At 38.2% G+C, this 23,454-nt stretch overlaps 1 protein-coding gene across 5 annotated transcripts in view; it reads left to right on the forward strand.

Moving 5' to 3' along the window:
* The window catches only part of SLC12A6 (solute carrier family 12 member 6), a 101,903-nt gene extending 78,702 nt beyond the window's left edge, over positions 1–23,201 (forward strand). For 4 of the 5 annotated variants that reach the window (XM_046007954.1, XM_046007955.1, XM_046007956.1 and 1 more), the window contains 19 exons: positions 1,137–1,267; positions 2,142–2,383; positions 4,405–4,619; positions 5,617–5,775; positions 5,955–6,053; positions 6,304–6,361; positions 9,571–9,745; positions 10,052–10,170; positions 11,374–11,472; positions 13,702–13,821; positions 14,586–14,690; positions 15,102–15,270; positions 16,635–16,830; positions 17,431–17,600; positions 18,323–18,454; positions 19,044–19,151; positions 19,353–19,537; positions 19,913–20,046; positions 20,985–23,201. In XM_046007954.1, coding sequence (XP_045863910.1) covers positions 1,137–1,267; positions 2,142–2,383; positions 4,405–4,619; positions 5,617–5,775; positions 5,955–6,053; positions 6,304–6,361; positions 9,571–9,745; positions 10,052–10,170; positions 11,374–11,472; positions 13,702–13,821; positions 14,586–14,690; positions 15,102–15,270; positions 16,635–16,830; positions 17,431–17,600; positions 18,323–18,454; positions 19,044–19,151; positions 19,353–19,537; positions 19,913–20,046; positions 20,985–21,076 — 2,708 coding nt within the window. In that variant the 3' untranslated portion in view covers positions 21,077–23,201. Of the gene's footprint in view, positions 1–1,136; positions 1,268–2,141; positions 2,384–4,404; positions 4,620–5,616; positions 5,776–5,954; positions 6,054–6,303; positions 6,362–9,570; positions 9,746–10,051; positions 10,171–11,373; positions 11,473–13,701; positions 13,822–14,585; positions 14,691–15,101; positions 15,271–16,634; positions 16,831–17,430; positions 17,601–18,322; positions 18,455–19,043; positions 19,152–19,352; positions 19,538–19,912; positions 20,047–20,984 lie in introns of those variants that run through there. The other variant, XR_006818655.1, reaches the window with a different exon arrangement.
* The last annotated feature ends 253 nt before the right edge of the window (positions 23,202–23,454 follow it).

The raw sequence follows: 23,454 nt of genomic DNA on the forward strand, positions 1-23,454 counted from the left end.
TGTATGTTTATGCTATAAAATCAGAGGTGTAAACTTCCAAGGACTAAAACTATTTAGTCTCCTGGACATAAACATTCACACTTTGACTTTAGAATACATTCTTTAAAAATCTCTATATATTGTGAAGGGGAATATAAACTGGTGCAGCCGCTTTGGAAAAGAGCTTGGAGGTTCCTCAAAAAATTAAAGATAGAAATCCATACAGTCCAGTAATTTTGCTACTGGGTATTTATCTGAAGAAAACAAAAATAGTAATTCAAAAAGATAGATGCACCCCTCTTGTTTTTGCTGCATTATTTATAATAACCTAGATATGGAAGCAACCTAAGTGCCCATCAGTAGATGAAGATGTGGAGACAGTCTCTCTCTCTCTCTCTCACCAGAATATTATTCAACCATAAAAAAGAAGAAAATCTTGCCAAACACAGGTGGACCTTATTTCACTTTACGCAAGTGAAATAAAACAGAGAAAGACAAATACCATATGATTTTACTTATATGTGGAATCCAAAAAAATAAATGAGTGAAAACCAGACTCATAAATAACAAACTTGTGGTTGTCAAAGAGAAGGGGAATGGAAGAATGGGCAAAATATGTGAGAGGGAATCAGAGGTACAAACTTCCAGTAATAAAATAAGTCACAGGGATGAAAAGGATAGCATGGGGGATACATTCAGTAGTATTGTAATAACATTGTGTGGTGTGCGTAACATACAGAATCGTCAGATCACTGTGTTGTACACTTGAAACTAATATACCATTTATGTCAACTATACTTGAATGGAAAGAAAAAGGAAAAATCTCTGTTCTAAGCTAGAGTCCTTAAATGATATAGCCTTCCTAGCTTTTCTTAGTTAGAATATATTTTATTGGGCTGTCTCCTGCCTGTAGTAAATAATCTCTGATGCTTACCTAAGCAGTACTGACAAATGGTGCTACTTCATGTGGAGCATTAGATGTGCAGCATATTCTACCATAAAGGGTTTATTTTTAACTTCCCATTAGCAAATCTACTTTTTATTACAGAGTTAAAAAAAAAAACTTGAAACATTTATCCTTCTTATTTAGGACCTGTTTGCATTCTTCCTACTGATGTATTTTCTTTATCCTGCTTACATTCTGTTTTGTCTTTTAGCTGGGGGCTCATACTTTATGATTTCCCGTGCACTGGGCCCAGAGTTTGGTGGGGCTGTTGGCCTCTGCTTTTATCTTGGTACCACATTTGCAGCTGCCATGTATATCCTTGGTGCCATTGAAATTTTTCTGGTGAGTAATAACTTAATTGTGGTCTGCAGTATAGAAAAGATAGAGATTTGGGTTTATTTTGTTGTTTGGTAGCAAAATATCTGTAAGATCCACTTACAGAATCAGTCAAGTGATTGACTGATGACCTGTTACTGACTTCCTCTTGTGAACATAAGTCAGAAAGGTTGAGAGTATCATTTGCCTGCCTACTGCTTCCCTTCCACCCGTTTACCAACACCCTACCATTTCATCCATCAAGTTAAAGTTTTGAGGCAAGACTTTTAATAGGAAAAAAGTAAAAGTATTTGTCTTTTTTGATATCTTCATCCCAATTAAATAAAGTGTTTTTCATTTCTTTATTCATTGGAATTTTTTTTTTACTATTTAAAATAATCATAGGTAAGTAGGAGGAATAGTGAGGTAGGACTCAAGATGATGATAATTTATATAACCCTTTGAATAGATTACTAGTGCTATTTTTGCTATTTCCATTTAGAAATGTAGGTACTCAGAATAGCATGTAGACTTAAAAAAAAAAAAAGATAAATGAGGGGCACCTGGGTGCTTCAGTGGGTTAAGCCTCTGCCTTTGGCTCAGGTCTGGTCCCAGGTTCCTGAGATTGAGCCCCACATTGGGCTCTCTGCTCAGTGGGGAGCCTGCTTCCCCCTCTCTCTCTGCCTGCCTTTCTGCCTACTTGTGATCTCTTGTCTGTCAAATAAATAAATAAAATCTTTAAAGAAAAAGATAAATGATATCCAGTTTCTGTAGGAATTAGGTTAAGTCTCCAGTCATTTTCTGTCTTAGCTTTGCTTTCCTGTGTGAAAGCAAAACTACAACAGCCCTTTTACTTGATGACTTTGAAATGACCTCATTTTCTACTTCTTTTGCTTACCAGGTATACATTGTCCCCCGAGCAGCCATCTTTCGTAGTGATGATGCACTCAAGGAATCAGCAGCCATGCTCAATAACATGCGTGTCTATGGCACAGCCTTCTTGGTCCTCATGGTATTGGTGGTGTTCATCGGTGTACGCTACGTGAACAAGTTTGCCTCACTTTTCCTGGCCTGTGTCATTGTGTCCATCTTGGCCATCTATGCTGGAGCTATCAAGTCATCTTTTGCCCCTCCACACTTCCCGTACGTGTCTGTCTCTCTGGCCAGCCATCGTTTACTGGGTAGTCATTGACAATATCTGGTGATGCGATCATTTCGAGTACAACTTCAGTCTCCTGGAGAATTTGCTCGTGGGTCAGCTCAGTTAGTGTCTAGGCAGGAAGCCTCCCAGCAAAATTCTCATATTGATCCTCTTCCTAATGTCCTAAGCATAGAACTGGCAACTCTGAACATCATTTGGATATTGATAAGATATAGATACTAGGTTTTTCTCAAAACCTCCTTATAATGATTGTGCATATTTGGACAACTATTCATGAAGAGCTTTATGATAGTATAGTTATTACCAGCAAGCTTTGTAAAGTACTTAAATGTTGGACTCCTGTTATTAATACAAAAGAATCAAAGAACCTAAACTCCTACCTTAATATTTGTAGTGAATTAAACTTTTTAGCCTGCTGTGAATACCATAGCAGACTTTGTAGTCATAAAGTAAAGAGAAATAAATGTCACATTGTTTGCATATGTATCTCTATATAAAGATTATATGATACGATATACATAGTACACAAGTAGTGCAGATACATTAAAGTGTATTTTTTGAAGTATTGTAATGGATTTGTACAGCTAGGTAACTCTCCGGTCACCTGTTCTCTATTTGACTAGTGGCATAGAGATTGGTTAGCACTGAATTGTGTTTGTAATCTTGTTACAGAGATTGTCTTTGAAAAGTCATCTGGATTATCTACGTATCAGACTCCTCGCTTCTGTGTTGATTTACCTGATTACAGAAAAATAGTTTGTTTTTTTTTTTTGAGATAAAAACATCTTTAGAGATTAAATGATTTGCCCCAAAGTTAATTCATGGCAGAGAAAGAACATGAACCCTTTGATTGCCTAACTCCTGGTCCAGTATTTCTTCTACTGTACTAAATGATGTCAGTGATAGATTCCATCATCAATTTTTAGTCTGCTCATTTAGGGACGGCAAATTAGCCGGAAGTTTTGAGAGCTATATTCTGGATATCTTAACTTGAGAAATTCCATTTTGCCTCAAGTTTTCCTTTGATGCTTCTCCTTTTTGGTGGGCAAAAGGTCATGATGTGTGGTATTTTCTTTAAAATACTGACCAGAAGAAGACCAAATTCCCTAGAGGAATGCATGAAACAAGCTTGGGAAATGTTGAGTTGTTGAAGCTGAGTAATGGGTATATGGTTCATTATGTATGTATGGTATCATTTTTGCAGATTTGAAAAGTCGCTTTGTTACTCTTGAGAGTTACTTTAACTGTAGGTGTATTTATTATTCTTTTGTTCATATTTATAGCCCTGGGTTAAAGGAAAAAATAAAATCAGCAGTTATTATTTGTAATGTCCTTAAATACCCTCACTCCCACTGGGTCTAGGCTTATGTTCAAAAATAGTTTTCTCTTAGGCCATAGTGGGATGTGCTTTTTATTTCAGCCAAGCTGTCTTTCTTGTAATAGTAGCCAGAAGGTTTGACCTTTAGTGTAACATTTTCAAATGGGTTATTATGAACATAGGCTTTTCTAGGCCAAAAAAAAAAAAAAAAAAATTAAGGGAGGGTTTTTTGTTGTTGTTGTTTTTCTTTTTTTTTTTTTAGAAAGAACAAAAGGGCTCTGGGATTCTTTTAGACCTAACAATTGGTTAATAACCTAGAAAATTTGGAAGATGAGTAAGCATAGTGTCTTCAGACAGTTCTTCTGTTTGAACTCAATCACTACTGCTACCGGTGTGACTCAGGCATACTATTTTATTGCCCTAAACTTCAGTTCCTCTATCCACAACATAGAAATACTGATGCATATTTTGTGAGATGACTGTCAGGATTAAATTGCAGAAGGTGTAAATTAATCTCCATCTATAGAGTAAGTCAATAAATATTAGGCCCTTTCACATCCTCTTAGAGATGAGGGTGGTTTTTTTTTCCCCATTACTAACCTATTTCTAACCTACCTTCTTTTGTTTTATTTTATTTTATTTTTTTACCCGTACTGCCTCTTTCTCTGTGTTTGTTTTCACTAGGGTCTGCATGCTGGGTAACCGCACCCTTTCATCAAGACACATTGATATTTGCTCTAAGACCAAGGAAATTAACAACATGACAGTACCGTCAAAGTTATGGGGCTTCTTCTGTAACTCAAGTCAGTTTTTCAATGCCACCTGTGACGAATACTTTATTCACAATAATGTCACTTCAATCCAGGGCATTCCTGGTTTGGCTAGTGGTGTCATTACAGGTAAGTCAGGAGGTTTTGAACAAGTTTTTAATTTGCTCAGGAAAGCAGGCTTTTCCATCATAGACTCTTCTGTTGTCCATGTCTCACTGCCACACCATCGCTTCCCTCCTCAAGCTCAGCACACCACTCTTAATTCAACATCTTTCTGCTTTTCTTTTAGTGAACTTACCCTTTTTCAGACTCCCTTGTGGCGCTTTCTGCTAAAATATCGCTCTTTTGGGGGCACCTGGGTGGCTCAGTTGGTTGAACATTGGCCTTCAGTTCAGCTCATTATCCCAGGGTCCTGGGATCGAGTCCCTTGTTGGGTTCCCTGCTCAGCAGGGAGTCTGCTTCTCCCTCTGCTACTCTCCCTGCTTGTTCTCTCTCTATCAAACAAACAAATAAAATATTTTAAAACAATAAAATAAAATTTCCCTCCTTTTGAGAACAGAGCTAAGCAAATCCCTTTTCAGAGTAGGATAAAATAATACAGTGTGTGTTACTGTAAAATTGCCAGTGTTCTTCCCACAGTGACAACCAGATGGAGCTTTCAGTGTCACCACAGCCACATGTGCTGTTTTCCTCAGCCCAGTTTCTGAAACTCTTGCCTTAAGTGACTTTTGTCTTAAATGTTTGGTCCACAAATTTCTTTGCATGTAAGCAACTTTACACTAAGGTGTTAAAAATAGCGTTGATTACTAATTTTTAAAAAATAAGCTGCTGAGCATTCATCTTTAGTCCACTTAACTTTTACTAATTTGCATTTGTATATTTAATTGCCTTTGTATGTAACAAAGCACTTTGTCAAGTAACATTTGAATCAGATGAGAAAGAACAGTAGGTTTTTATTTATGTGTTCTTTATTATATGATATAAATGTGCTCATGTAGAAGCAAACATACCTTTAAAAACTATATAAATGAGGAACCTGATTTAGAATATTGTTTAGGTAGAAAATTACCTAATTATCTTCTTTCCATACTTCTGTTGCTTATATACCTTTTTCTTACCACTGCAGAGAATCTTTGGAGTAATTACCTACCAAAGGGAGAGATAATTGAAAAGCCCTCAGCCAAATCTTCTGATGTCTTAGGCAGTTTAAACCATGAATATGTCCTTGTTGACATCACCACATCTTTTACTCTTCTGGTGGGGATCTTCTTTCCCTCTGTCACAGGTAAGCAGAAGAGCTGTTGTCTATTTTAGAAGTTAGGAGACCCAGGGAGTGATTTTTTCTTAGGAGACAGAATTATATTCTTCGGCTTCTTAGATTTGCTTCCAGTCTTTGGTATCAGCACGAATATCAAAGTGTCCAGGAACTAAGAAGTTACCTTGTTCTTTTTTCCTCCTCTAAAGGTATCATGGCTGGATCAAACAGATCTGGAGATCTGAAGGATGCTCAAAAGTCTATTCCCATCGGCACTATCCTCGCCATCCTGACCACCTCCTTTGTCTGTATCCTTTTCATGGATCCAGCCTGAGTTTTAGTCATAGGCACATCTGTGGAATGAGGCTGATCAATACTTTTATTTTACTAGCTCGCTTCTCACTGGATAATCTACCCACCTCAGCTCTAAAATTCAAGGAAGAATTGACAACATTAGTGAATTTAGTACCTCATTTTACTGATAGAAGAAATATCCTGAGTGTTTACTTTTTATCTCAGAGTATTGGAAGTCAGCTTCCTTGACTCTCAGTATGGTAGATTTAAGCAATGTTGTCCTTTTTGGTGCCTGTATTGAAGGTGTTGTTCTTAGAGACAAGTAAGTAGTTGATCTCTTTATAACATTTATGTGTCAGTCTTCCATTTTATCTGATCATTCCACTTTGCCCCATGACAATCATAAACTCGAAAGCCAACCTGAGGTATAGATCATGACTGACAATTAGAAAATATATGTATATAGTTCCCAAAATGTTAGTGAATAATAAGTACCAGTTATATTGTCATAAATATGTGAGATGCAATGAATATAGCATTTCAATAAAGTAGTGAATTTGTCTGCATCACAAGGGCTTCCCTGCACCTGAAGAGCTGTTGGAAAACTAAAACCAAAAGTGAAGGAGAGCAAATTAAAACAAACAAAACAAAAACTTCTAAGTGTCTCTAGCATCTCCTCTATGAGACATACAAGTATGTATCTGTTTAGCATTCTAAATACAGTCTTGAAAGTTTCTTCATTTCATTCATGAAGGTTGCTGGGTGTTTTTCCTTTCCTCTCACCTATGAGCAAAAAATATGTTTTGTAAGAGATTCCTAGAAAAATCTTTCCCTTAACCCTGCTACAGCTCTTCCCATTTTCCCTATCTGGGGGAGTTAACTAGCCTCACAATTCACCTTCTTAAAACAGAAACATGGGTGCCATCCTAGACTTCTTCCACTCGTTCCCTCATCTAGTTAGTTTCTAAGTCCTGTGAAGTCCACCTTTCATCTCAGTAGATCTCTTCCTTTCCACTATTCTTTATCCCTGTCCCCTTTCCCAGGCCTCTGGGATCTTCTGTCTAGATTATTGTAATTGTCTCCCTTTAAACATTACCATCTTCAATCCTTCGATTTCCTGTTGCCACTAGATTTTTATACAACACAAAATTAGGTCATACAAACCTTCCTGCTTTACAGCCTGCCAAAAGCCCCTTGAAACCCATCATTTCAATCTGGCCCTGTGTACCATTTTCTGATGTCCTCTCCCAGCATTCCCTTGTAAACTCACTGGGCTCCAGCCATAACCTGATGCTAAATACACAGCCACACATTTGTTTGTGCAGTTTCCTTTGCTTAGAACAGTTAATTCCCTCCTAGCAGACACATCGATCCTCTAAGATTAGACTGAGTGTCTTCTGTCCCGTGAAGCTTTCTCACACTCACCAGCAGAGATAACCATACACCTCTTCTTATTCAGCCACTACAGTATTGCACATACCATATACATTGTAGCTTTTCATATATCACTCTTTCTGACTCAGTTGAGTTCTTTTAGGACAGAAATCCCAGTAGATGCTGTATATGTATATTGTTGACAAAAAAGAATAAGTAGCACAGTTTACTATTCCTGTACTATTGTCACTGAAAATACATGGGTGTATGAGCTTTGGTAAATTACTCCATAATATAAAAAGTACTGAAAATGTAAGCTGGAATATCCCTTTGAAAAACTGTTGGTCATTATCGGGGTGCCTGGGTGGCTCGGTTGGTTAAGCCACTGCCTTCAGCTCAGGTCATGATCCCAGGGTCCTGGCATCCAGCCCCACGTGGGGCTCCCTCCTTAGCCTGTTTCTCCCTCTGTCACTCCCTTTGCTTGTGTTCCCTTTCTCGCTGTGTCTCTGTTAAATAAATAAATAAAATCTTAAAAAAAAAAAAACAAAAACTGTTGGTCATTATCTTCTAAAGTTGAATATACACATACCTTATGACCAAGAAGAAATGCATGCACAGGTACATTAAGAATCATGGATAAGGGGATGGCTCAGTTGCTTAAGTCGCTGCCTTCAGCTCGGGTCATGATCCCAGGGTCCTGGGATCAAGACCCACATCCGGCTCCTTGCTCAGCGGAGAGTCTGCTTCTCCCTCTGTCTGCCTGTCACTCTGTTTACTTGTTCTCTCTCTCTCTCTCTCTCTGATAAATAAATAAATAAATAAATAAATAAATAAATAAATATCTCTTTAAAAAAAAAGAATCATGGATAAGAATTCTTGCAGCACTATTATCATTAATAGTCAAAATCTGGAAATAGTTAAAATGTTCATCAGTAGTAGAATGGATAAATTATGTGTTCATAATGGAAAAGGAGTGGAAAACCATAGAGCAATGAAAAATAAATGAACCACAGCTATATACAAAGAAAATAGGATGAATTTCACAATGTTGAGTGAAAGAAACAAAAGACATATACCTTATTTCATTTATTGAAAATTTAAAAACAGGTAAAATGACATAGTATTAAAAGGACAGTGGTGAGGGGGACAAAAGGGCTAGTGTTGGCCAGTGGGCATAAGAGCAGCTTTTGGTGCTGGCAGTGTTCTGTTCCTTGACTAGATAGTAGCTGCATGAATGTTTTGTGAAAATTATTGAAGTGTACATTTTTTTGTACATTACTTTTTGTGTGTCATACTTAATAAAAGATGGTTAAAACCATAAATAATTTTTTAAAAATGAGATCACATGAACCTATCAAATTAGCACTGACTTTTAAAATTTTAATACTCGAGGCTGGTGTGAAATAGGTATGTACTATAAGACTTAAACCTTCATATACTTCCAGTGGAAATAAAATGTATTATAACCTTTCTGGAAATCACTACCATTTTGGTAGTGATTTTGAAATATTTTAGATATTGATCCCTTTTACTGCAGTTATTCCCTCTTAGGAATCTGCCATAAGGGAAAAAATCTGAGATGTGTGAATGTAGATATGTGCATAAAGATGTTAATCACAGTATTTTCCATAGTGTAAAATCAACACTAGAGAAATGGATTATGTAAATTATGATGCAATATTGTTAAAACCACTAAAATTTTTATTCCTGAAAAGTTTTTCATGACATAGGAAAATGTAAGTTAAAAATATGAAATTAAAGGTGTACTGTGATCTCATCTGTATTTTTAAAAGCAGTAAACAGATTCAAATGTGCAGATATACTAAATATTACCAGTTATGTTATGATTATGGATTTCTTCCTGGTTTTTATATTTTTTGTATTTTTCCAATTTTTTTTGCAAAGAGCACAGATATTTTGATATTTTGCGGGGGAAGCTATAGTTGAAGTTTAGCTTTATTTTCTGGGTCTATAGTTGAAGTTTAGCTTTATTTTCTGGGTCTATTTTTTCTTAATATAAATCAAATCTGCCTACCTTTACATTTGTTAATACTTATGTCTATCTCAATTTTAATTCTCTAAAAAATTAGAAAAAAATTACATGAATGTCTCTCTAGTCTTTCAGTATAAATTTCCATTCTCTCATTTCTTATGCAGGTTTGGGGATGCTGTGAAAGGTAATCTGGTGGTGGGTACCTTATCTTGGCCTTCCCCATGGGTGATTGTTATTGGCTCCTTCTTCTCCACGTGTGGGGCTGGACTTCAGAGTCTCACAGGTGCACCAAGGCTGCTACAGGCAATAGCCAAGGATAACATCATACCCTTTCTGAGGGTGAGTGTCCCTTTCCCATACCCTATTTCCTTTTTGTCAGATTTTATGAGAAATTGTGTGGGTCTTCATAGGCTTCGGAATTACTAGATCATACAATGTGAAGACGTGGGTTTTTAGTACAAAACCTTCTAAGTCACTGTGGGGGATTAAGTTTATATGTGAGTAGGGTAAAGTTATTTAAAAGATACCACAGTTGTTAACACTATTATCCTTCATATATCTGAAACTGTAGCATAGAGGAATCAGGGAACATTGACTCAGACATTCCCCACACACCTGTGTCTGATATTTCCCTTCTCTATACAGGTTTTTGGTCACAGCAAAGCCAACGGGGAACCTACCTGGGCTTTACTTCTAACTGCTGCCATTGCAGAGCTGGGGATTCTTATCGCCTCCCTGGATCTTGTGGCCCCAATTCTTTCTATGTAAGAGCCAGTTCTTCTCTCCGTTTTTTTCTTGCTTATATGATGTGTAGTACATGTTGATTTCCATTAGGCATATAACAGTAGTGATAAAAGAGTGAGCCAAGTACAGGTGTAACTTCACCTAAATAATATATATTCCTAAGACATTTCAAGGCTAATTTTTATAAATCATCATGGTTTCTTCCTACCTGTATAACTTCAAAAGTTCTTTGCCTTCATTTCTTATTCATTCTCAGCTGGTTGTAGCTTTTACCGCTGCTGTTAGCTTTGATCCTTCAGCTGCGACTTAGTAATGACTTAATACCTGCCTGGCACTGGGCAGCATGCTAGGAATACAAAAATGAATGACAGAACCCTAAGGAACTGATGAAAGAGAGACCAGTAATCCTGTGTAGTGGGATGAGAACTATGGTAAAGGTGAACACTGCTGTAAGAGCTCAAAAGGGACTGAGACTCAAGAAAGGTTTTCTAGGGAAGGAGACACTTGCATCTTGAAAGAGGACTGGTTATTTACTAAGAAACAAAAGAGTGAGATATTCCAAACGCGGAATGTGTGTAAAGGAATTGGGAATGAAACCGCGTAGCACATCTGAGAATTTGAAGTAGTTTGGCTTGGATAGAATGGAGTGTGACTGTTCAGGGTAGCTGAGCAGAGAAGCAGGTAGAGCCAGGTCACAAAAGACCTGGAACTTTTACCTGGAGGTTGTGAGTGATCCTTTGAGATCATGTTTATGTTTTAGAGTGATCAGTTTGGTATAAAAGACAAGTGAGAAGGAGGCTGAAATTGAGCTGGGAATGCCACCCGTAAGCTTATTTAATCCAGCAAGGAAGAAATGAGATCCTGAACTAAGGTGATAGCAGTAGAGATGGAAGGGAGGGGAAAGGTTTTAAAATGTATAAATAGGTAGAATCCATAGGACTTGATGAGTTAATTTGGAACAAGGATGAGTAACAAAGAGGAAACTTGGATTATCCCAAGAACAACTGGGTAAAGAGTGGTTGTGTCTTTCACGTGAGAGAACGCAGAAAAATGAGCACCACGTTCGTGGGGAGAAGATAAATTTCTCTACATGCTAGTCTTAATCAAAGGCTATAGTGGGCTAGAACAGAGGCTTAAATACAACAAAGGTCTGTATTTACAATAACCCTTGGAGAATCATTTTACCATAATAATCACGCCTTTTACTATTTTTATTCTGCCAGGTTTTTCCTTATGTGTTACCTCTTTGTGAATTTGGCATGTGCATTGCAAACATTACTTCGGACACCTAACTGGAGACCCCGGTTCCGCTACTACCACTGGTAAGTCTGTTCTTTTTCTTCCCCACGTTTGAGAGAACCTGTCATGAACTAGGAAAGTAGGAGATTCTGGGTTGGTTTATAAAATTTTTCTTGGCCAGCCATCCTGTACTGCCTGATTCAGCTTCCGTGATCACCTGAATTTCTACCATATTACCATGTTTTTTCATTGGTCACTTTATAACACCTACTTGAGAATAAAGACCAAAACTATGAAATATGTATTTCCTTCCAGCCTGCTGCATTCTTCAGGTTAAACCAGCCTACCCTTTGCATTATTTGTTTTCCCATTTCCCTCTTAGCTAAGCACTGGACTTCACCCCTTTCTGTCTTTATTCTCATTTTCTCATCAGTTTTCATTCTCGAACTCTTTTCCTTATGAGGTTCATTTAGCAGGTAAGAGTATGAGCTGTGGAGTCAGATGAGCTTAGCTCAGCATCAGCTCTACTATTCCCTAGCTTTGTAGCTTTTAACAAAACCATAAGTATATCAAATTTAATTTTATCATCCTGCTACATAGTGAAGCTCACACTGAAACATTGCTACAGCTGCTGCCTTCATATCTCCACCACTAAGGGAGTCATCACGCTTTTAGCTGCCATCCCATCTCCTCCTCATTTCCTTCCTGTCATAGCTAAAGGTTCTTTAATATGTCCTGTTGCACCTGTAGCACCTGTTGCTACATTCCTCTGTGCTACTTTCCTCCTTGACCCTTTCCTGACTTCACTCACCAGTAGTAGGCACTAGTGTGACCTTTATGTGGCAAAAATTTAAATCCTGACTGATATTATCACCTCTAATCCTCTTTCTAGCTTTAACCTTAATTGAATGTTCACTATGAACTTTGTTGTGTTACTGTTTTGCTTTGTTAGCTTTTCCCTTTATCCTTCTCCTATGTTTTTATTAGAGATAATTTTCTCCATATTAACAGCTCTCCTGTCCACTCTTTCATTCATCATAGAGCTAAGAAGTTCATTCTGGACACAGAAGAACTTCAGTAAGCAAGATTGTCTATTGTCTATTAATCTATTTGATCAAAACAGGCATTTCATCATTCTCTGCCAAGTTTCTCTCTCTCCTTTTTTTTAGAGGGAGACAGTGAGAGAGAGAGCCACCACATGTGGGGGGGGGGGCAAAGGGAGAGAGAGACTTTTTATTTATTGATTTGACAGAGCAAGAGAGCACAAGCAGGGGGATTGGGAGAGAGAGAGGGGGAAACAGGCTTCCCGGTGAGCAGGGAACCCGATGTGGGGCTCAATCCCAGGACCCTGAGATCAGGACCTGAGCTAAAGCTAGACACTTAACCGATTGAGCCACCTGTGCACCCCAAGAAAGAGAATCTTAAGCAAACTCCACACTCAGCTCTGAGCCCACTGCATAGCTCGATCCCAGGACCCTGAGTGCATGACTTGAGCCAAAATCAAGAGTTGGACACTTAAACCACAACCTACTTAGGCACCCCTCTGCCAAGTTTCTCTTTGCAAAGTAAGAAAACTAATGGCAGATTTCCTTCAGTGGGATCTGCATGATGCTAAGGAATGTTCATAAGGTTTTAAGCAATATTTACATAAAATACTTTTTAAAAGACCATGTTCAGGGGCACCTGGGTGGCTCAGTGGGTTAAAGCCTCTGCCTTCGTGGCTCAGGTCATGATCCCGGGGTCCTGGGATTGAGCCCCGCATTAGGCTCTTTGCATAGCAGGGAGTCTGCTTCCATTCCTCTCTCTCTCTGCCTGCCTCTCTGCCTACTTGTGATCTCTGTCTGTCAAATAAATGAATAAAATCTTAAAAAAAAAAGATCATGTTAATAACTCGATGTACCCCATTCTTGCTTTACTAAGTAGGTATTTATTATCCTCACACCGACAGATAACTTCCATTACAACCTGTTCATTTATATGTTTTTCCAGCAGTGGGAAACATCAGCAAAAAGGATGGTTCAGGCCTCGGTGCAGATTTGCTGACTATCGCAGTCCATGATAAGACAACTGTAAAAATTGAGAAAAATCATTTTGAAACTTTTATAGCAATTTGACATTCTCACAGCATCCGGGCATATAGTAATTTTTCCAATAACTCATTTTTATTGCGTTTTATAGAAGTTCATTCTGCAGTATATTGAAATTAAAAAGATAGTAATCCTTCACCAGTTTGAGAAGCACCTCTAGCACAGGCTTCTTTTTTAGCTGCTTAGAAAAACACTTTCTTGTTTGTGTTTTGGTTAATTTTCTAGGGCCCTCTCTTTCATGGGAATGAGTATCTGTCTGGCTCTGATGTTCATTTCTTCCTGGTATTATGCCATTGTAGCTATGGTAATAGCTGGTATGATCTACAAGTACATCGAGTACCAAGGGTGAGTTTGTGGATTTGACTTTGATTACTGCTACAGGTATCAAAATGGACTAGCTTGGTAGAACCAGCTCAATGAAAATTGTATTAAGGATCCAGACAGCCTCATTCAATTGCAACTAAACTCTATAACCCCAATTCTTTTAGCCATCTTACAGACACAAACTACAGAATCAATAAGGGGAACCCATTGAGAAAGTATGAACAGATCAGTAAAAAAAGTTGCTAAAAGGACATGTCAAACTAATGATATTAAAGTATAACACAAATATTTTTGCTTCTCTCTTCAGTTAAGGTATAATCTCTGAAATGAAAAAGAAATTAATACTGAGTAACTTCGTAGCAACTAAGACTACAGAAAAAACTTACAAAAATTAGGAATGAATAACACTGGTTCAGAAGATTACATTGAATTTTGCTTTCTCCCCATTATTTTCAAAATTAAATTAATCTTTGGGTCTGTTGTAATTTCCTTCTCCAAATTGCTATTTTACATCATTGCTTTTGAACAGTTACATAGAAGGATGAGCAAGTGACCCTTCCAGCCTTTGTTTTGAATTGTTTATTGTACAGTGTGGTCCATTGCTGAAGGGCAATATGGATCTGCTTTTTGTGGGTTCATTATGTTAAGAGCATTATATAATTATGAGTTTTAATTTTCTACTGTATGCATATGTTAGTTTAAGAAAGGAAAAAAAAACCCGTGTTTTGAAATTGTACTTGCTATAGTTGATACTTGTTTCTGCTTTTTTCTCTTTTTTCTCCCAGAGCGGAGAAAGAGTGGGGTGATGGAATCCGTGGGCTGTCCCTCAGTGCAGCCCGGTTTGCTTTGCTCCGGCTGGAAGAAGGACCACCACACACTAAAAACTGGAGGTAAAGAAATCAATAGAGCTTATTGGTATGGTGTTTAGCACATAGTTAACACACAGAACTGTGTGCTTCAGTGATTATAGGATAAGGAATTCAGGTGGCTCAAAGAATTGGTATAAAGGACCTGTTTTGAATGATACAATCCTTCATACTTTATTCTCTTTGCTTCATGGGGTATCTGATCTAGACTTCTGCCATTTTTTTTTTTTGTTCCTTGCAGAATGATCAATTTGTGATAATACTGGGAGGATTCAAATAAACTACAACCTCATCCTATTGTTTCCTCTAATCTCTTCCTTCTTCCCAATTACGTGTTTTATTTAGATCTCCTGAATTAAAGGGTAGAATTTATCATTCTGTTCTTCAAACCCAAAGTGTTTTTTCCCTCCCATTCTCCCACCAACCTCTTTACAGGCCTCAGTTACTTGTATTGCTGAAATTAGATGAAGACTTACATGTCAAGCATCCTCGCCTCCTCACCTTTGCCTCACAACTTAAAGCAGGAAAGGGTCTCACTATTGTGGGCTCTGTCATTGTGGGGAACTTTCTGGAGAACTACGGGGAAGCTTTAGCTGCTGAGCAGGTAAGAGTCAAGGCTTATTGACTTAGTGGAATTTAGCTTTTGATTTTGTGATGTTAAGTTGTCAGACGTCATATTTCTAAGTTAATCACTTTCCTGCATGATCTGGGAGTTTCCTTCTTAGTGCTAATTTTTGAACAGTCATCGTCTCCCAATTAATAAGATGAGCCAGAAGATAATAATTTATGTTTTCCATTTAAAAAGCATTACTAAACTTTCAAGATTGTCAGGGCTAAGCACTGTTTCCAAATATACTCTAAACATTGACTCAGGCCTCAGAGAAGTCATGTAAATAAATCTATCCTTTGAACTGTGGAGATGGTTCTGCTCATTCTGATGACAAGGGACCATGAACAACTTTCCTTTCTCCTTACCAGCCTACATTGGTGTCATGACCAAGGTTGCTTTACTTTTGATTAACTTGCCAAGTGTAAGTTCTCCCTAAAGAAGAAAGCAATTTTGACTCTAATACTTATTTTTTTTTTACGTTTATTATTTTAATTATTTTTTCAGCTTAACAGTATTCATTGTTTTTGCACAACACCCAGTGCTCCATGCAAAACGTGCCCTCCCTATTACCCACCACCTGTTCCCCCAACCTCCCACCCCTGACCCTTCAAAACCCTCAGGTTGTTTTTCAGAGTCCATAGTCTCTTATGGTTCGCCTGACTCTAATACTTATTTTAATGAAAAAACCAACCCTGCTGTTCAGAGAAATGTATAATTACCTTTCAAAAATTTTACTGGATTTCATTTTGGAATACTTTGAAACCCTAAAAACTAGAAAAGCTTGAAGAAACATTAGTCTGGAATGATGATAAAAATAAATAAAAAGCACAGGATTGGAAATCAATAAACCTTGCTTATTACCCTTGCTACACCACTGACTTAATCTCTGCCTTCAGGAAAATCCTGTCTTACTTCTACGCCATTATTCTCTTCGTCTTTCCACTAAGAGAGTGGAGTAAGAATAAATGAAATATTATCTCAAACATAATAGCAAAGCAAAGACAATGGTCATCAGTAATCACCGTTAAAATATCAAAACAGATGGAAATAGGAGAAATGAAAAAACATACCTGAGAAAATTCTTAAGTGAAACTGAATCATCATATTGAGTTTCTAATAGTATGAGTCAGGGCATCAGGGTGATTGAGGAAGGAAGCAGGTCATGTTCACACTCCGCCTGGTCAGTTAAGAAAGAATATTGAATATTCGTTTTATGAAGATCCCTGTTCTTGATTTGTTTGGTATGTTACAGAGGAAAAGGCGGAGGCACTCTTTGTTGTCAACCAGCACTATATGTAGTAAGCACTTAGGGAGTGTGAAAGGGTGAAGCAATTCAGCATTGAGGTTCTCTTTTTCAGACTATAAAGCATCTAATGGAGGCAGAGAAGGTGAAAGGGTTCTGCCAGCTGGTGGTGGCCGCCAAGCTGAGGGAGGGCATTTCCCACCTCATCCAGTCATGTGGCCTTGGAGGCATGAAGCACAACACAGTGGTGATGGGATGGCCTAATGGTTGGCGCCAGAGTGAAGATGCCCGAGCATGGAAGACTTTTATTGGTACAGAACACTTTTCATTTTGTCCAAAGGGCCCAAATAGGGAATACAGTCAAACCTCTGTTGCCTTAATCCCACCCCATAGCCTCCAAAGTAGAGACTGTGCCATTGCTGAAGCATAGTCCTATAAGGGCACCTAAATAACTACTAACAATAATAGCCTTATTCTCCTCACCCCCTCCAGCTTTATATTATGTTCATGAATTGTTTATCTCTGTCAAGTATCATGCTAGGAATTTTCTCTGAGATTGCCCAGTTTTCATTTATGATCTGCCACATTGACATTCTCACAGGAATTGGAAGGATTGTCTTTCATCAAAATCTCCAGAATTCAAATGTAGTGATCAGAATTTATCTAGTAATGTAAATTATGGTTCTGAATCTAATTCTGTTAGTTATTCAGATTTTTCTTAATGATTGTTGTTACCTGATGAGGTATAACCCACGATGTAAACAGAACACCTTGCTTAAAGAAATGTTAAAAAAAAAAAAAAAAAAAGCCAACCAACCCAAAAACCATTATCCTTGCTTTCCTGACATGGTAGGAAGCAAGGCAAGCATCAGGAGTCTTCTCTGTTTGTCCTGATTCTGTTTTCTCCCTAGGCACAGTTCGAGTGACAACTGCTGCCCATCTGGCCCTGCTGGTGGCTAAAAACATCTCCTTCTTTCCCAGCAATGTGGAGCAGTTTTCTGAGGGCAACATTGATGTGTGGTGGATTGTGCATGATGGGGGGATGCTCATGTTATTACCTTTCCTACTCAAACAGCACAAGGTACGATAGATACCTTTGGGAAAAAAAAAAAGTCTTTCTCCCTTAATATCTGTCCTGGTTCACTAGGCAGACCCTTTCTCTTTGATTATAGTGTTGGGGCTTAGGATCAGAGGAGTTGGGGATTTTTCTTAGCATTACCATGATCCTACTTCCAACTGTATGAGAAGTAGTTTTTTTTTTTCTATTTGATACCTATCTCCAAGTGAAATTCAGCAAATTAATAAAGTTCCATATGAGCTCTTGGAGAAACATTGACAAGTGAAAACACATCCATTTAAAAGAAAAAAAGACCAAAGTCTCTCAAATACTGGAAACCTCTGTTTGGATGTTTGTGTATCTTATACATATGTATGCTCATCCTTTGGTAAGACTAGTTAAGCTGAACTTTAAAATAGTAACTATTAGAGTCTACATGGGGCTCTCAATATGCTATCCGAATACAGCACCCTCCTAATGTATTCTATATCCCCTTTTGCCAGTTTTCTTCTTGTTAGGAAATTAAGAACTTATTAAAGTTGTTTTTAATGTGTTTCTTAATCAAGCTTTTGCTCTCATACAACAGTATATCCAGTTAGAGGCTAAAAACAAATACCCTGATACTATAGGAAGGTTGTCCAAAGCAAAAAAATGTCTTGTGTTTTAGGAATAACTCCTTTTTTTTTTTTTTTTTTTTTTTGGCCATCTTGCATCTAACTTGCCATGTATGTATGGTACTTTCTCAGGTGTGGCGAAAATGTAGCATACGGATCTTCACAGTAGCCCAACTAGAAGACAACAGTATTCAGATGAAGAAGGACCTGGCTACCTTCCTCTACCACTTACGCATTGAGGCAGAGGTGGAAGTGGTGGAGATGGTGAGAAAGCTGAGTTTGAGATCAGACAGACCACCCTTCCCCCATTTCGTACTCTGTCTTCCTAGAACTTTTTCTGGTTTGGGAAATTGTTCAGCTGCAAATGTAGATTAATCCCTTAGTTCTGACAGAGCCCTAATACATTGAGCTAGATAAGTAGAATATGTATGTTTTGTGTATTTGGTGGTTTTTTTAATTTTTGCTTTCTTGTTTGTTGTACAGCCTTTATGTTTCTCCCAGATTCTTGTCTGCTTAATATGGTTTTATTACATTTTAATTCATTTATGCATGTTAAAATCACATGTAGCTTTTTTAAAATAACCTGGCAGTATTAAAAAAAAGACTGGAGTTTGTCTTTTGTCTCAAGGAAATATATATGTAATGGTTAGATTATGGAAAGGACTGTCAGCGCTTCTAGGTCTGATAGTCCATAATATTATATAGTTCCGTAACTTAACAAAATAGGGGTGAAACTTAGGTTGATATTGTGGTACTTCTCTGGCTTAATTTAGCAAATGGAAATGAAAGTGAGTGGTTCAGTTCTTCTTTCTCCTTTGTGCTTGTTGCCCACTCTCTGCGTTGTCTATGGCAGCATGACAGTGACATATCCGCTTACACTTATGAGCGCACCCTGATGATGGAGCAAAGGTCCCAGATGCTCCGGCACATGCGACTGTCCAAAACAGAGCGGGACAGAGAGGTGAGACCTTCCTGCATTCACTGAATCCTGGTCTGTCACTGAGAGGGATGATACTGTATTATTCTCATAGAATGACACATTCTTTGCATCTCACTTTATCAGTTCTTCTACTATAACCACATTATTGTTTGAAAATAATTGAAGCTGAAGCATGAGAGGAAATTGGGTATAGAGGTCATAGCTGTGGTGGCCCCTCCTCAGGCACAGTTGGTGAAGGACCGGAACTCAATGCTGCGATTGACCAGCATTGGCTCTGATGAGGATGAAGAGACAGAAACCTACCAGGAGAAGGTGCACATGACTTGGACAAAAGACAAGTACATGGCATCCCGAGGACAAAAAGCTAAGTCGATGGAAGGATTCCAGGACCTGCTTAACATGCGTCCGTAAGTTTTCCAACTCACAATCTTATCACATAACACAGTATCCTAGTCAGTGGCACACATGTGACTTTGCCTGGATACAGAGGATGAAGTCTCTTCTTCATTTCACCCCATATCTAGCCATCTCTCTGTTATTTGCCAGTGCATATCAGCTACGAGTTAACGTTGTGCATAAACTAACCACCCTTCTTTCTCACCATACTGTGTTCCTGGCATAAAACAAGCAAATGTAGAATGAGAAAAACCAGGGTATAAGGAAATCATTTGTTCATTATTCATAGTCAGAGCAAAAAACCCTGTATCTCAAGGTATTTAAAATTGGTTTTGCCTAGCTATCTCTTTGCCTTAACCACCTGTTTCTCCCTTTCACCCACCCAGGGACCATTCCAACGTGAGACGGATGCATACAGCAGTGAAACTCAATGAGGTTATAGTTAACAAGTCCCATGAAGCGAAGCTGGTTTTGTTGAATATGCCTGGGCCACCCCGAAATCCTGAAGGTGATGAAAACTGTATCCTTTCCAAGAGTGGAGCTACCAGTAGGGAAAGTCTTAGCCCGTTTCTTAGATGAGACCACTAGGTAACCTTAAGTCATTGTCTGTGCCCGTGTTTCTGTCTCAAGGAGGGAAAGCTGTTTATAAAGTCTTAGGTAAGGGTTCTACACAGCAGTGAGATTGATCTTCTTTGGGGGAGTAGGGTATATATGTTCTCTCTGAACCCTAAAGAGAGTTTTTAGGTGGTAAATTTGCAAAATGACTTCTGACATTCACAATATAGAACCCTTTCTGAAACAGTCCTAGAGATACAATAAGCAGGTCTTTTCTTCTTTTCAGGCTCCATCCATTTTGCAAAGCCCCTTTCTTATGGATGTAGTTAGGAGAGAAGCAGTTTAAATGAAATCTCCACTGAGGGGGAAAAAAAGAGAAGGGTTTTTCCTCATACCCTGATCGCAGGATTTTTTTTAATGGGACCCCTTCAGAAATGCAATGGTATAGACTGGCCCATTCCCATCAGTACCTTTAAGAAAAAGAGATTAAGAAAAAAAAGCACTGGCAGAAAAATCTGATTTGAGCTGCTTCACTTAGAAATTACTTGGGTTCTCTCTAGCACCCTTATAAGCTGTCCTATTGTGGCTTTTTCCTCTTTTTTGGCTTATTTTAATGTGGTACAAATACATTACTTTTACGTTTCCCCATTTGTAAAATAACATTTAGAAAAAAATCTAACAAATGAAGGTCTTAGATTATATATGCAAAGGAATTAGATCCCTAGGTTATGTCAGTGTTAAATTGAACCCAGAGTTCAAACATCTCCAACTCTGAGTATATAATTGTCAAAACAAGCATGTTAATTTTGCAGTTTTGCAGTCAGATGAACCCTGATTATCATAATGTCAGGTTATAAAGTGGGATCTTCTCCCACCTGTTTATCTCCTTGACCGATTCGGAAGACATGGAGTTCCTGGAAGTGCTCACCGAGGGACTAGAGCGAGTCCTCCTGGTCCGAGGTGGTGGCAGTGAAGTGATCACCATTTATTCATAATCTGTTCCTGAAGACTCTGCTTGGCCTCACCTTTCCTAAAAGGCTTCCATTCTCCAATGGAAGTACCAGCTCTTTACTACTGCTCCCATCAAGTAGAAGTCCGGGTTCTATACACATCACACTGAACTCTTGACAAGCTGAGCCTCAAGTACTTGTGCAAAGAAGTACACATAGTTCTGCTCTTCGCTATCATATGATCTGCTGTCCTTACAGAAGAAGCAGTTACTTCCTCAATATCAGAACACTGGTCAAGTCCTAAAAGCCATGTCTGTACTAGTTGAAGGCAAATTAGAATTAACAAGTTAAATCATTAAAATGAATTGGCAAAAGGGATGCTAGAAATTCAAGAAGACAAAAAGGAAAGTACATGTCCAACATGGAAGGGGAATCTCAGAAGTCATGGTTCAGTGATGATACCATGGGGGTAACAGCCAGAGACACAGCTTCATCATACGAAAGAATTTGTGACCAAGTATGTGGGGACCTAACATCCTTGTGGAGATAACCTGTGGCAAACCAAGATGAAAACCTTTTTTAGCTGATTTTCTTTAATGTATCCACTGCTCTCCAGGACTCTCTTCTATATTAGGGTACTATACAAAAACTAAAACATGGCTACAGCCTCTGCTTCTTCCTCCAAAACAAGATTCCCCTAGAATATCAGGTTTAAGTATACATACCGTGTCGGTTTATATGTCATCTGGTTCTCAAAACCCATTCTGCGGTTAAGATGGTAATACAGGCATTGTTATCCTGGAAGTTGTTTTTTTAAAAGTGGAGGAAAAGAGGAAAAAGAATTTCTTTCCGGTTCTTTTCAAATGGCTAAATTAAGGTAACTCCAAATTAAGATCTGCTGAAACAATCTGTGGTTACCTGTGTGACATGGTCAAAACAAACTGTTATCTAAAAAATCTAGATGATGATACACATTGACGAGTAGTTTCTCCTTTCTTTTGTGCCCTCCGGGTTAGTAGACACAGGTCCAAAATCATAGGAATAAACTAGGAAGACTGGCTAAAATCCTTCTCTAAAAGCTTTGGACTCTTTTAAAAGGGGGAACCCAGCAATGGAATTCAAAGTTCTAGAGCCATACTCCTTCCATAGTGCCAAAGATTGAGCTGCTGCTACTCTCCCTACCTGCTTCACTAAAATGGCATACAATTGGCATTAACCTGGTTCAAGAAACTTACTTTTAACTCAGAAACCTATGGACTCATTTCCAAAGCCATAGCAAAGACTTGAGGCACTCAACTCACCTAAATGCCCAGAGTATGAGCATTTTTCTTTTACCGATTTCATTCTTCATTGTGACTGCAGGAACTTGGCTCTGAACTAAGATGATCCAAGCCAACAGTCCTCTGCTATTCCAGTTGTTTTCAGAAAGCTCTCCGTGTCAAGGAAGCACTTGTACAAGCTTAGCTTTTTATTTGCTCTTCATAAAACATTATTGGTCATTTTAATTTAATTAAACACCTAGCTTCCAAGCATAGGGAAACTACCTTGAGTGGTTATTGCAAATATATGTGAAATGTTCTTTTATAGGATAAGTATTTAGAAAAACTATTTTGCCTGTATTCATGACTGCTTTTGAATCACTTTTATTAATGGTAAATAGTGCCACTCTTTTTTGATCACCCAACAGAATATGGAGCAAGCAAACCTAGGTACCAGCAGATTATTCATTTGACTCTAATGGACAGAAAACTCTTCAGTATGGCTTAAGAAATTGAGTATTTTGTTCCCTTTGCTCTTTTTTCAACCTCAAGACTCGGTCGGGGTAGCAAAGCAAACACAATCTTTTCTTAAGTATTTTTTCCTGCTCCTTCCTGCAGAGGGTAGAAGCGTTGTTTACAGTTTCCACTGTAATACTCTATAGTTTAGTTCAGTCCACAGTAGTGGAACAGGTTCTCTAGGATCCAAGATATTGAAGCCCCCATGCTTTAAAGGTAAGCCTGCCCAGGAATTCCTCTACATTTACACACATCCTCTGGCCAAAGAGGTTGATACGTATTTTTTTTTTCCAGACAGAAAAAACATGAGCAGAAAACAAGGTTGGTTTTAGAAGAGCTTTTTGTGGTTGGAGCTAAGAATCTTTTAAAGTTAGTGGCTATTAATACAGCCACTACTTCAGCCCCTAAAACATAAAATCATCATTACATAGGAAAATGGTTATTAGGCCAGATTTAAACTCATCTCTGTCTAGAGCATTTCATGTCCGTGTGTTGCTTATGTTGTTTGTCTGCAAAGTGTCTTGTCTCTTCTAATCACTGCAAATAAAGCAATACCGAAACCTTGATAAGAGAGAATGCACCTTAGGGGAAGGGGCTTTTGTGTTTCAAGAAGGAAGAGAAAGGAAAGACCTCTTCCTGCCTTTTGAA

Source organism: Meles meles, chromosome 6, assembly GCF_922984935.1.
Source record: "Meles meles chromosome 6, mMelMel3.1 paternal haplotype, whole genome shotgun sequence".
NCBI classification, from domain to species: domain Eukaryota; kingdom Metazoa; phylum Chordata; class Mammalia; order Carnivora; family Mustelidae; genus Meles; species Meles meles.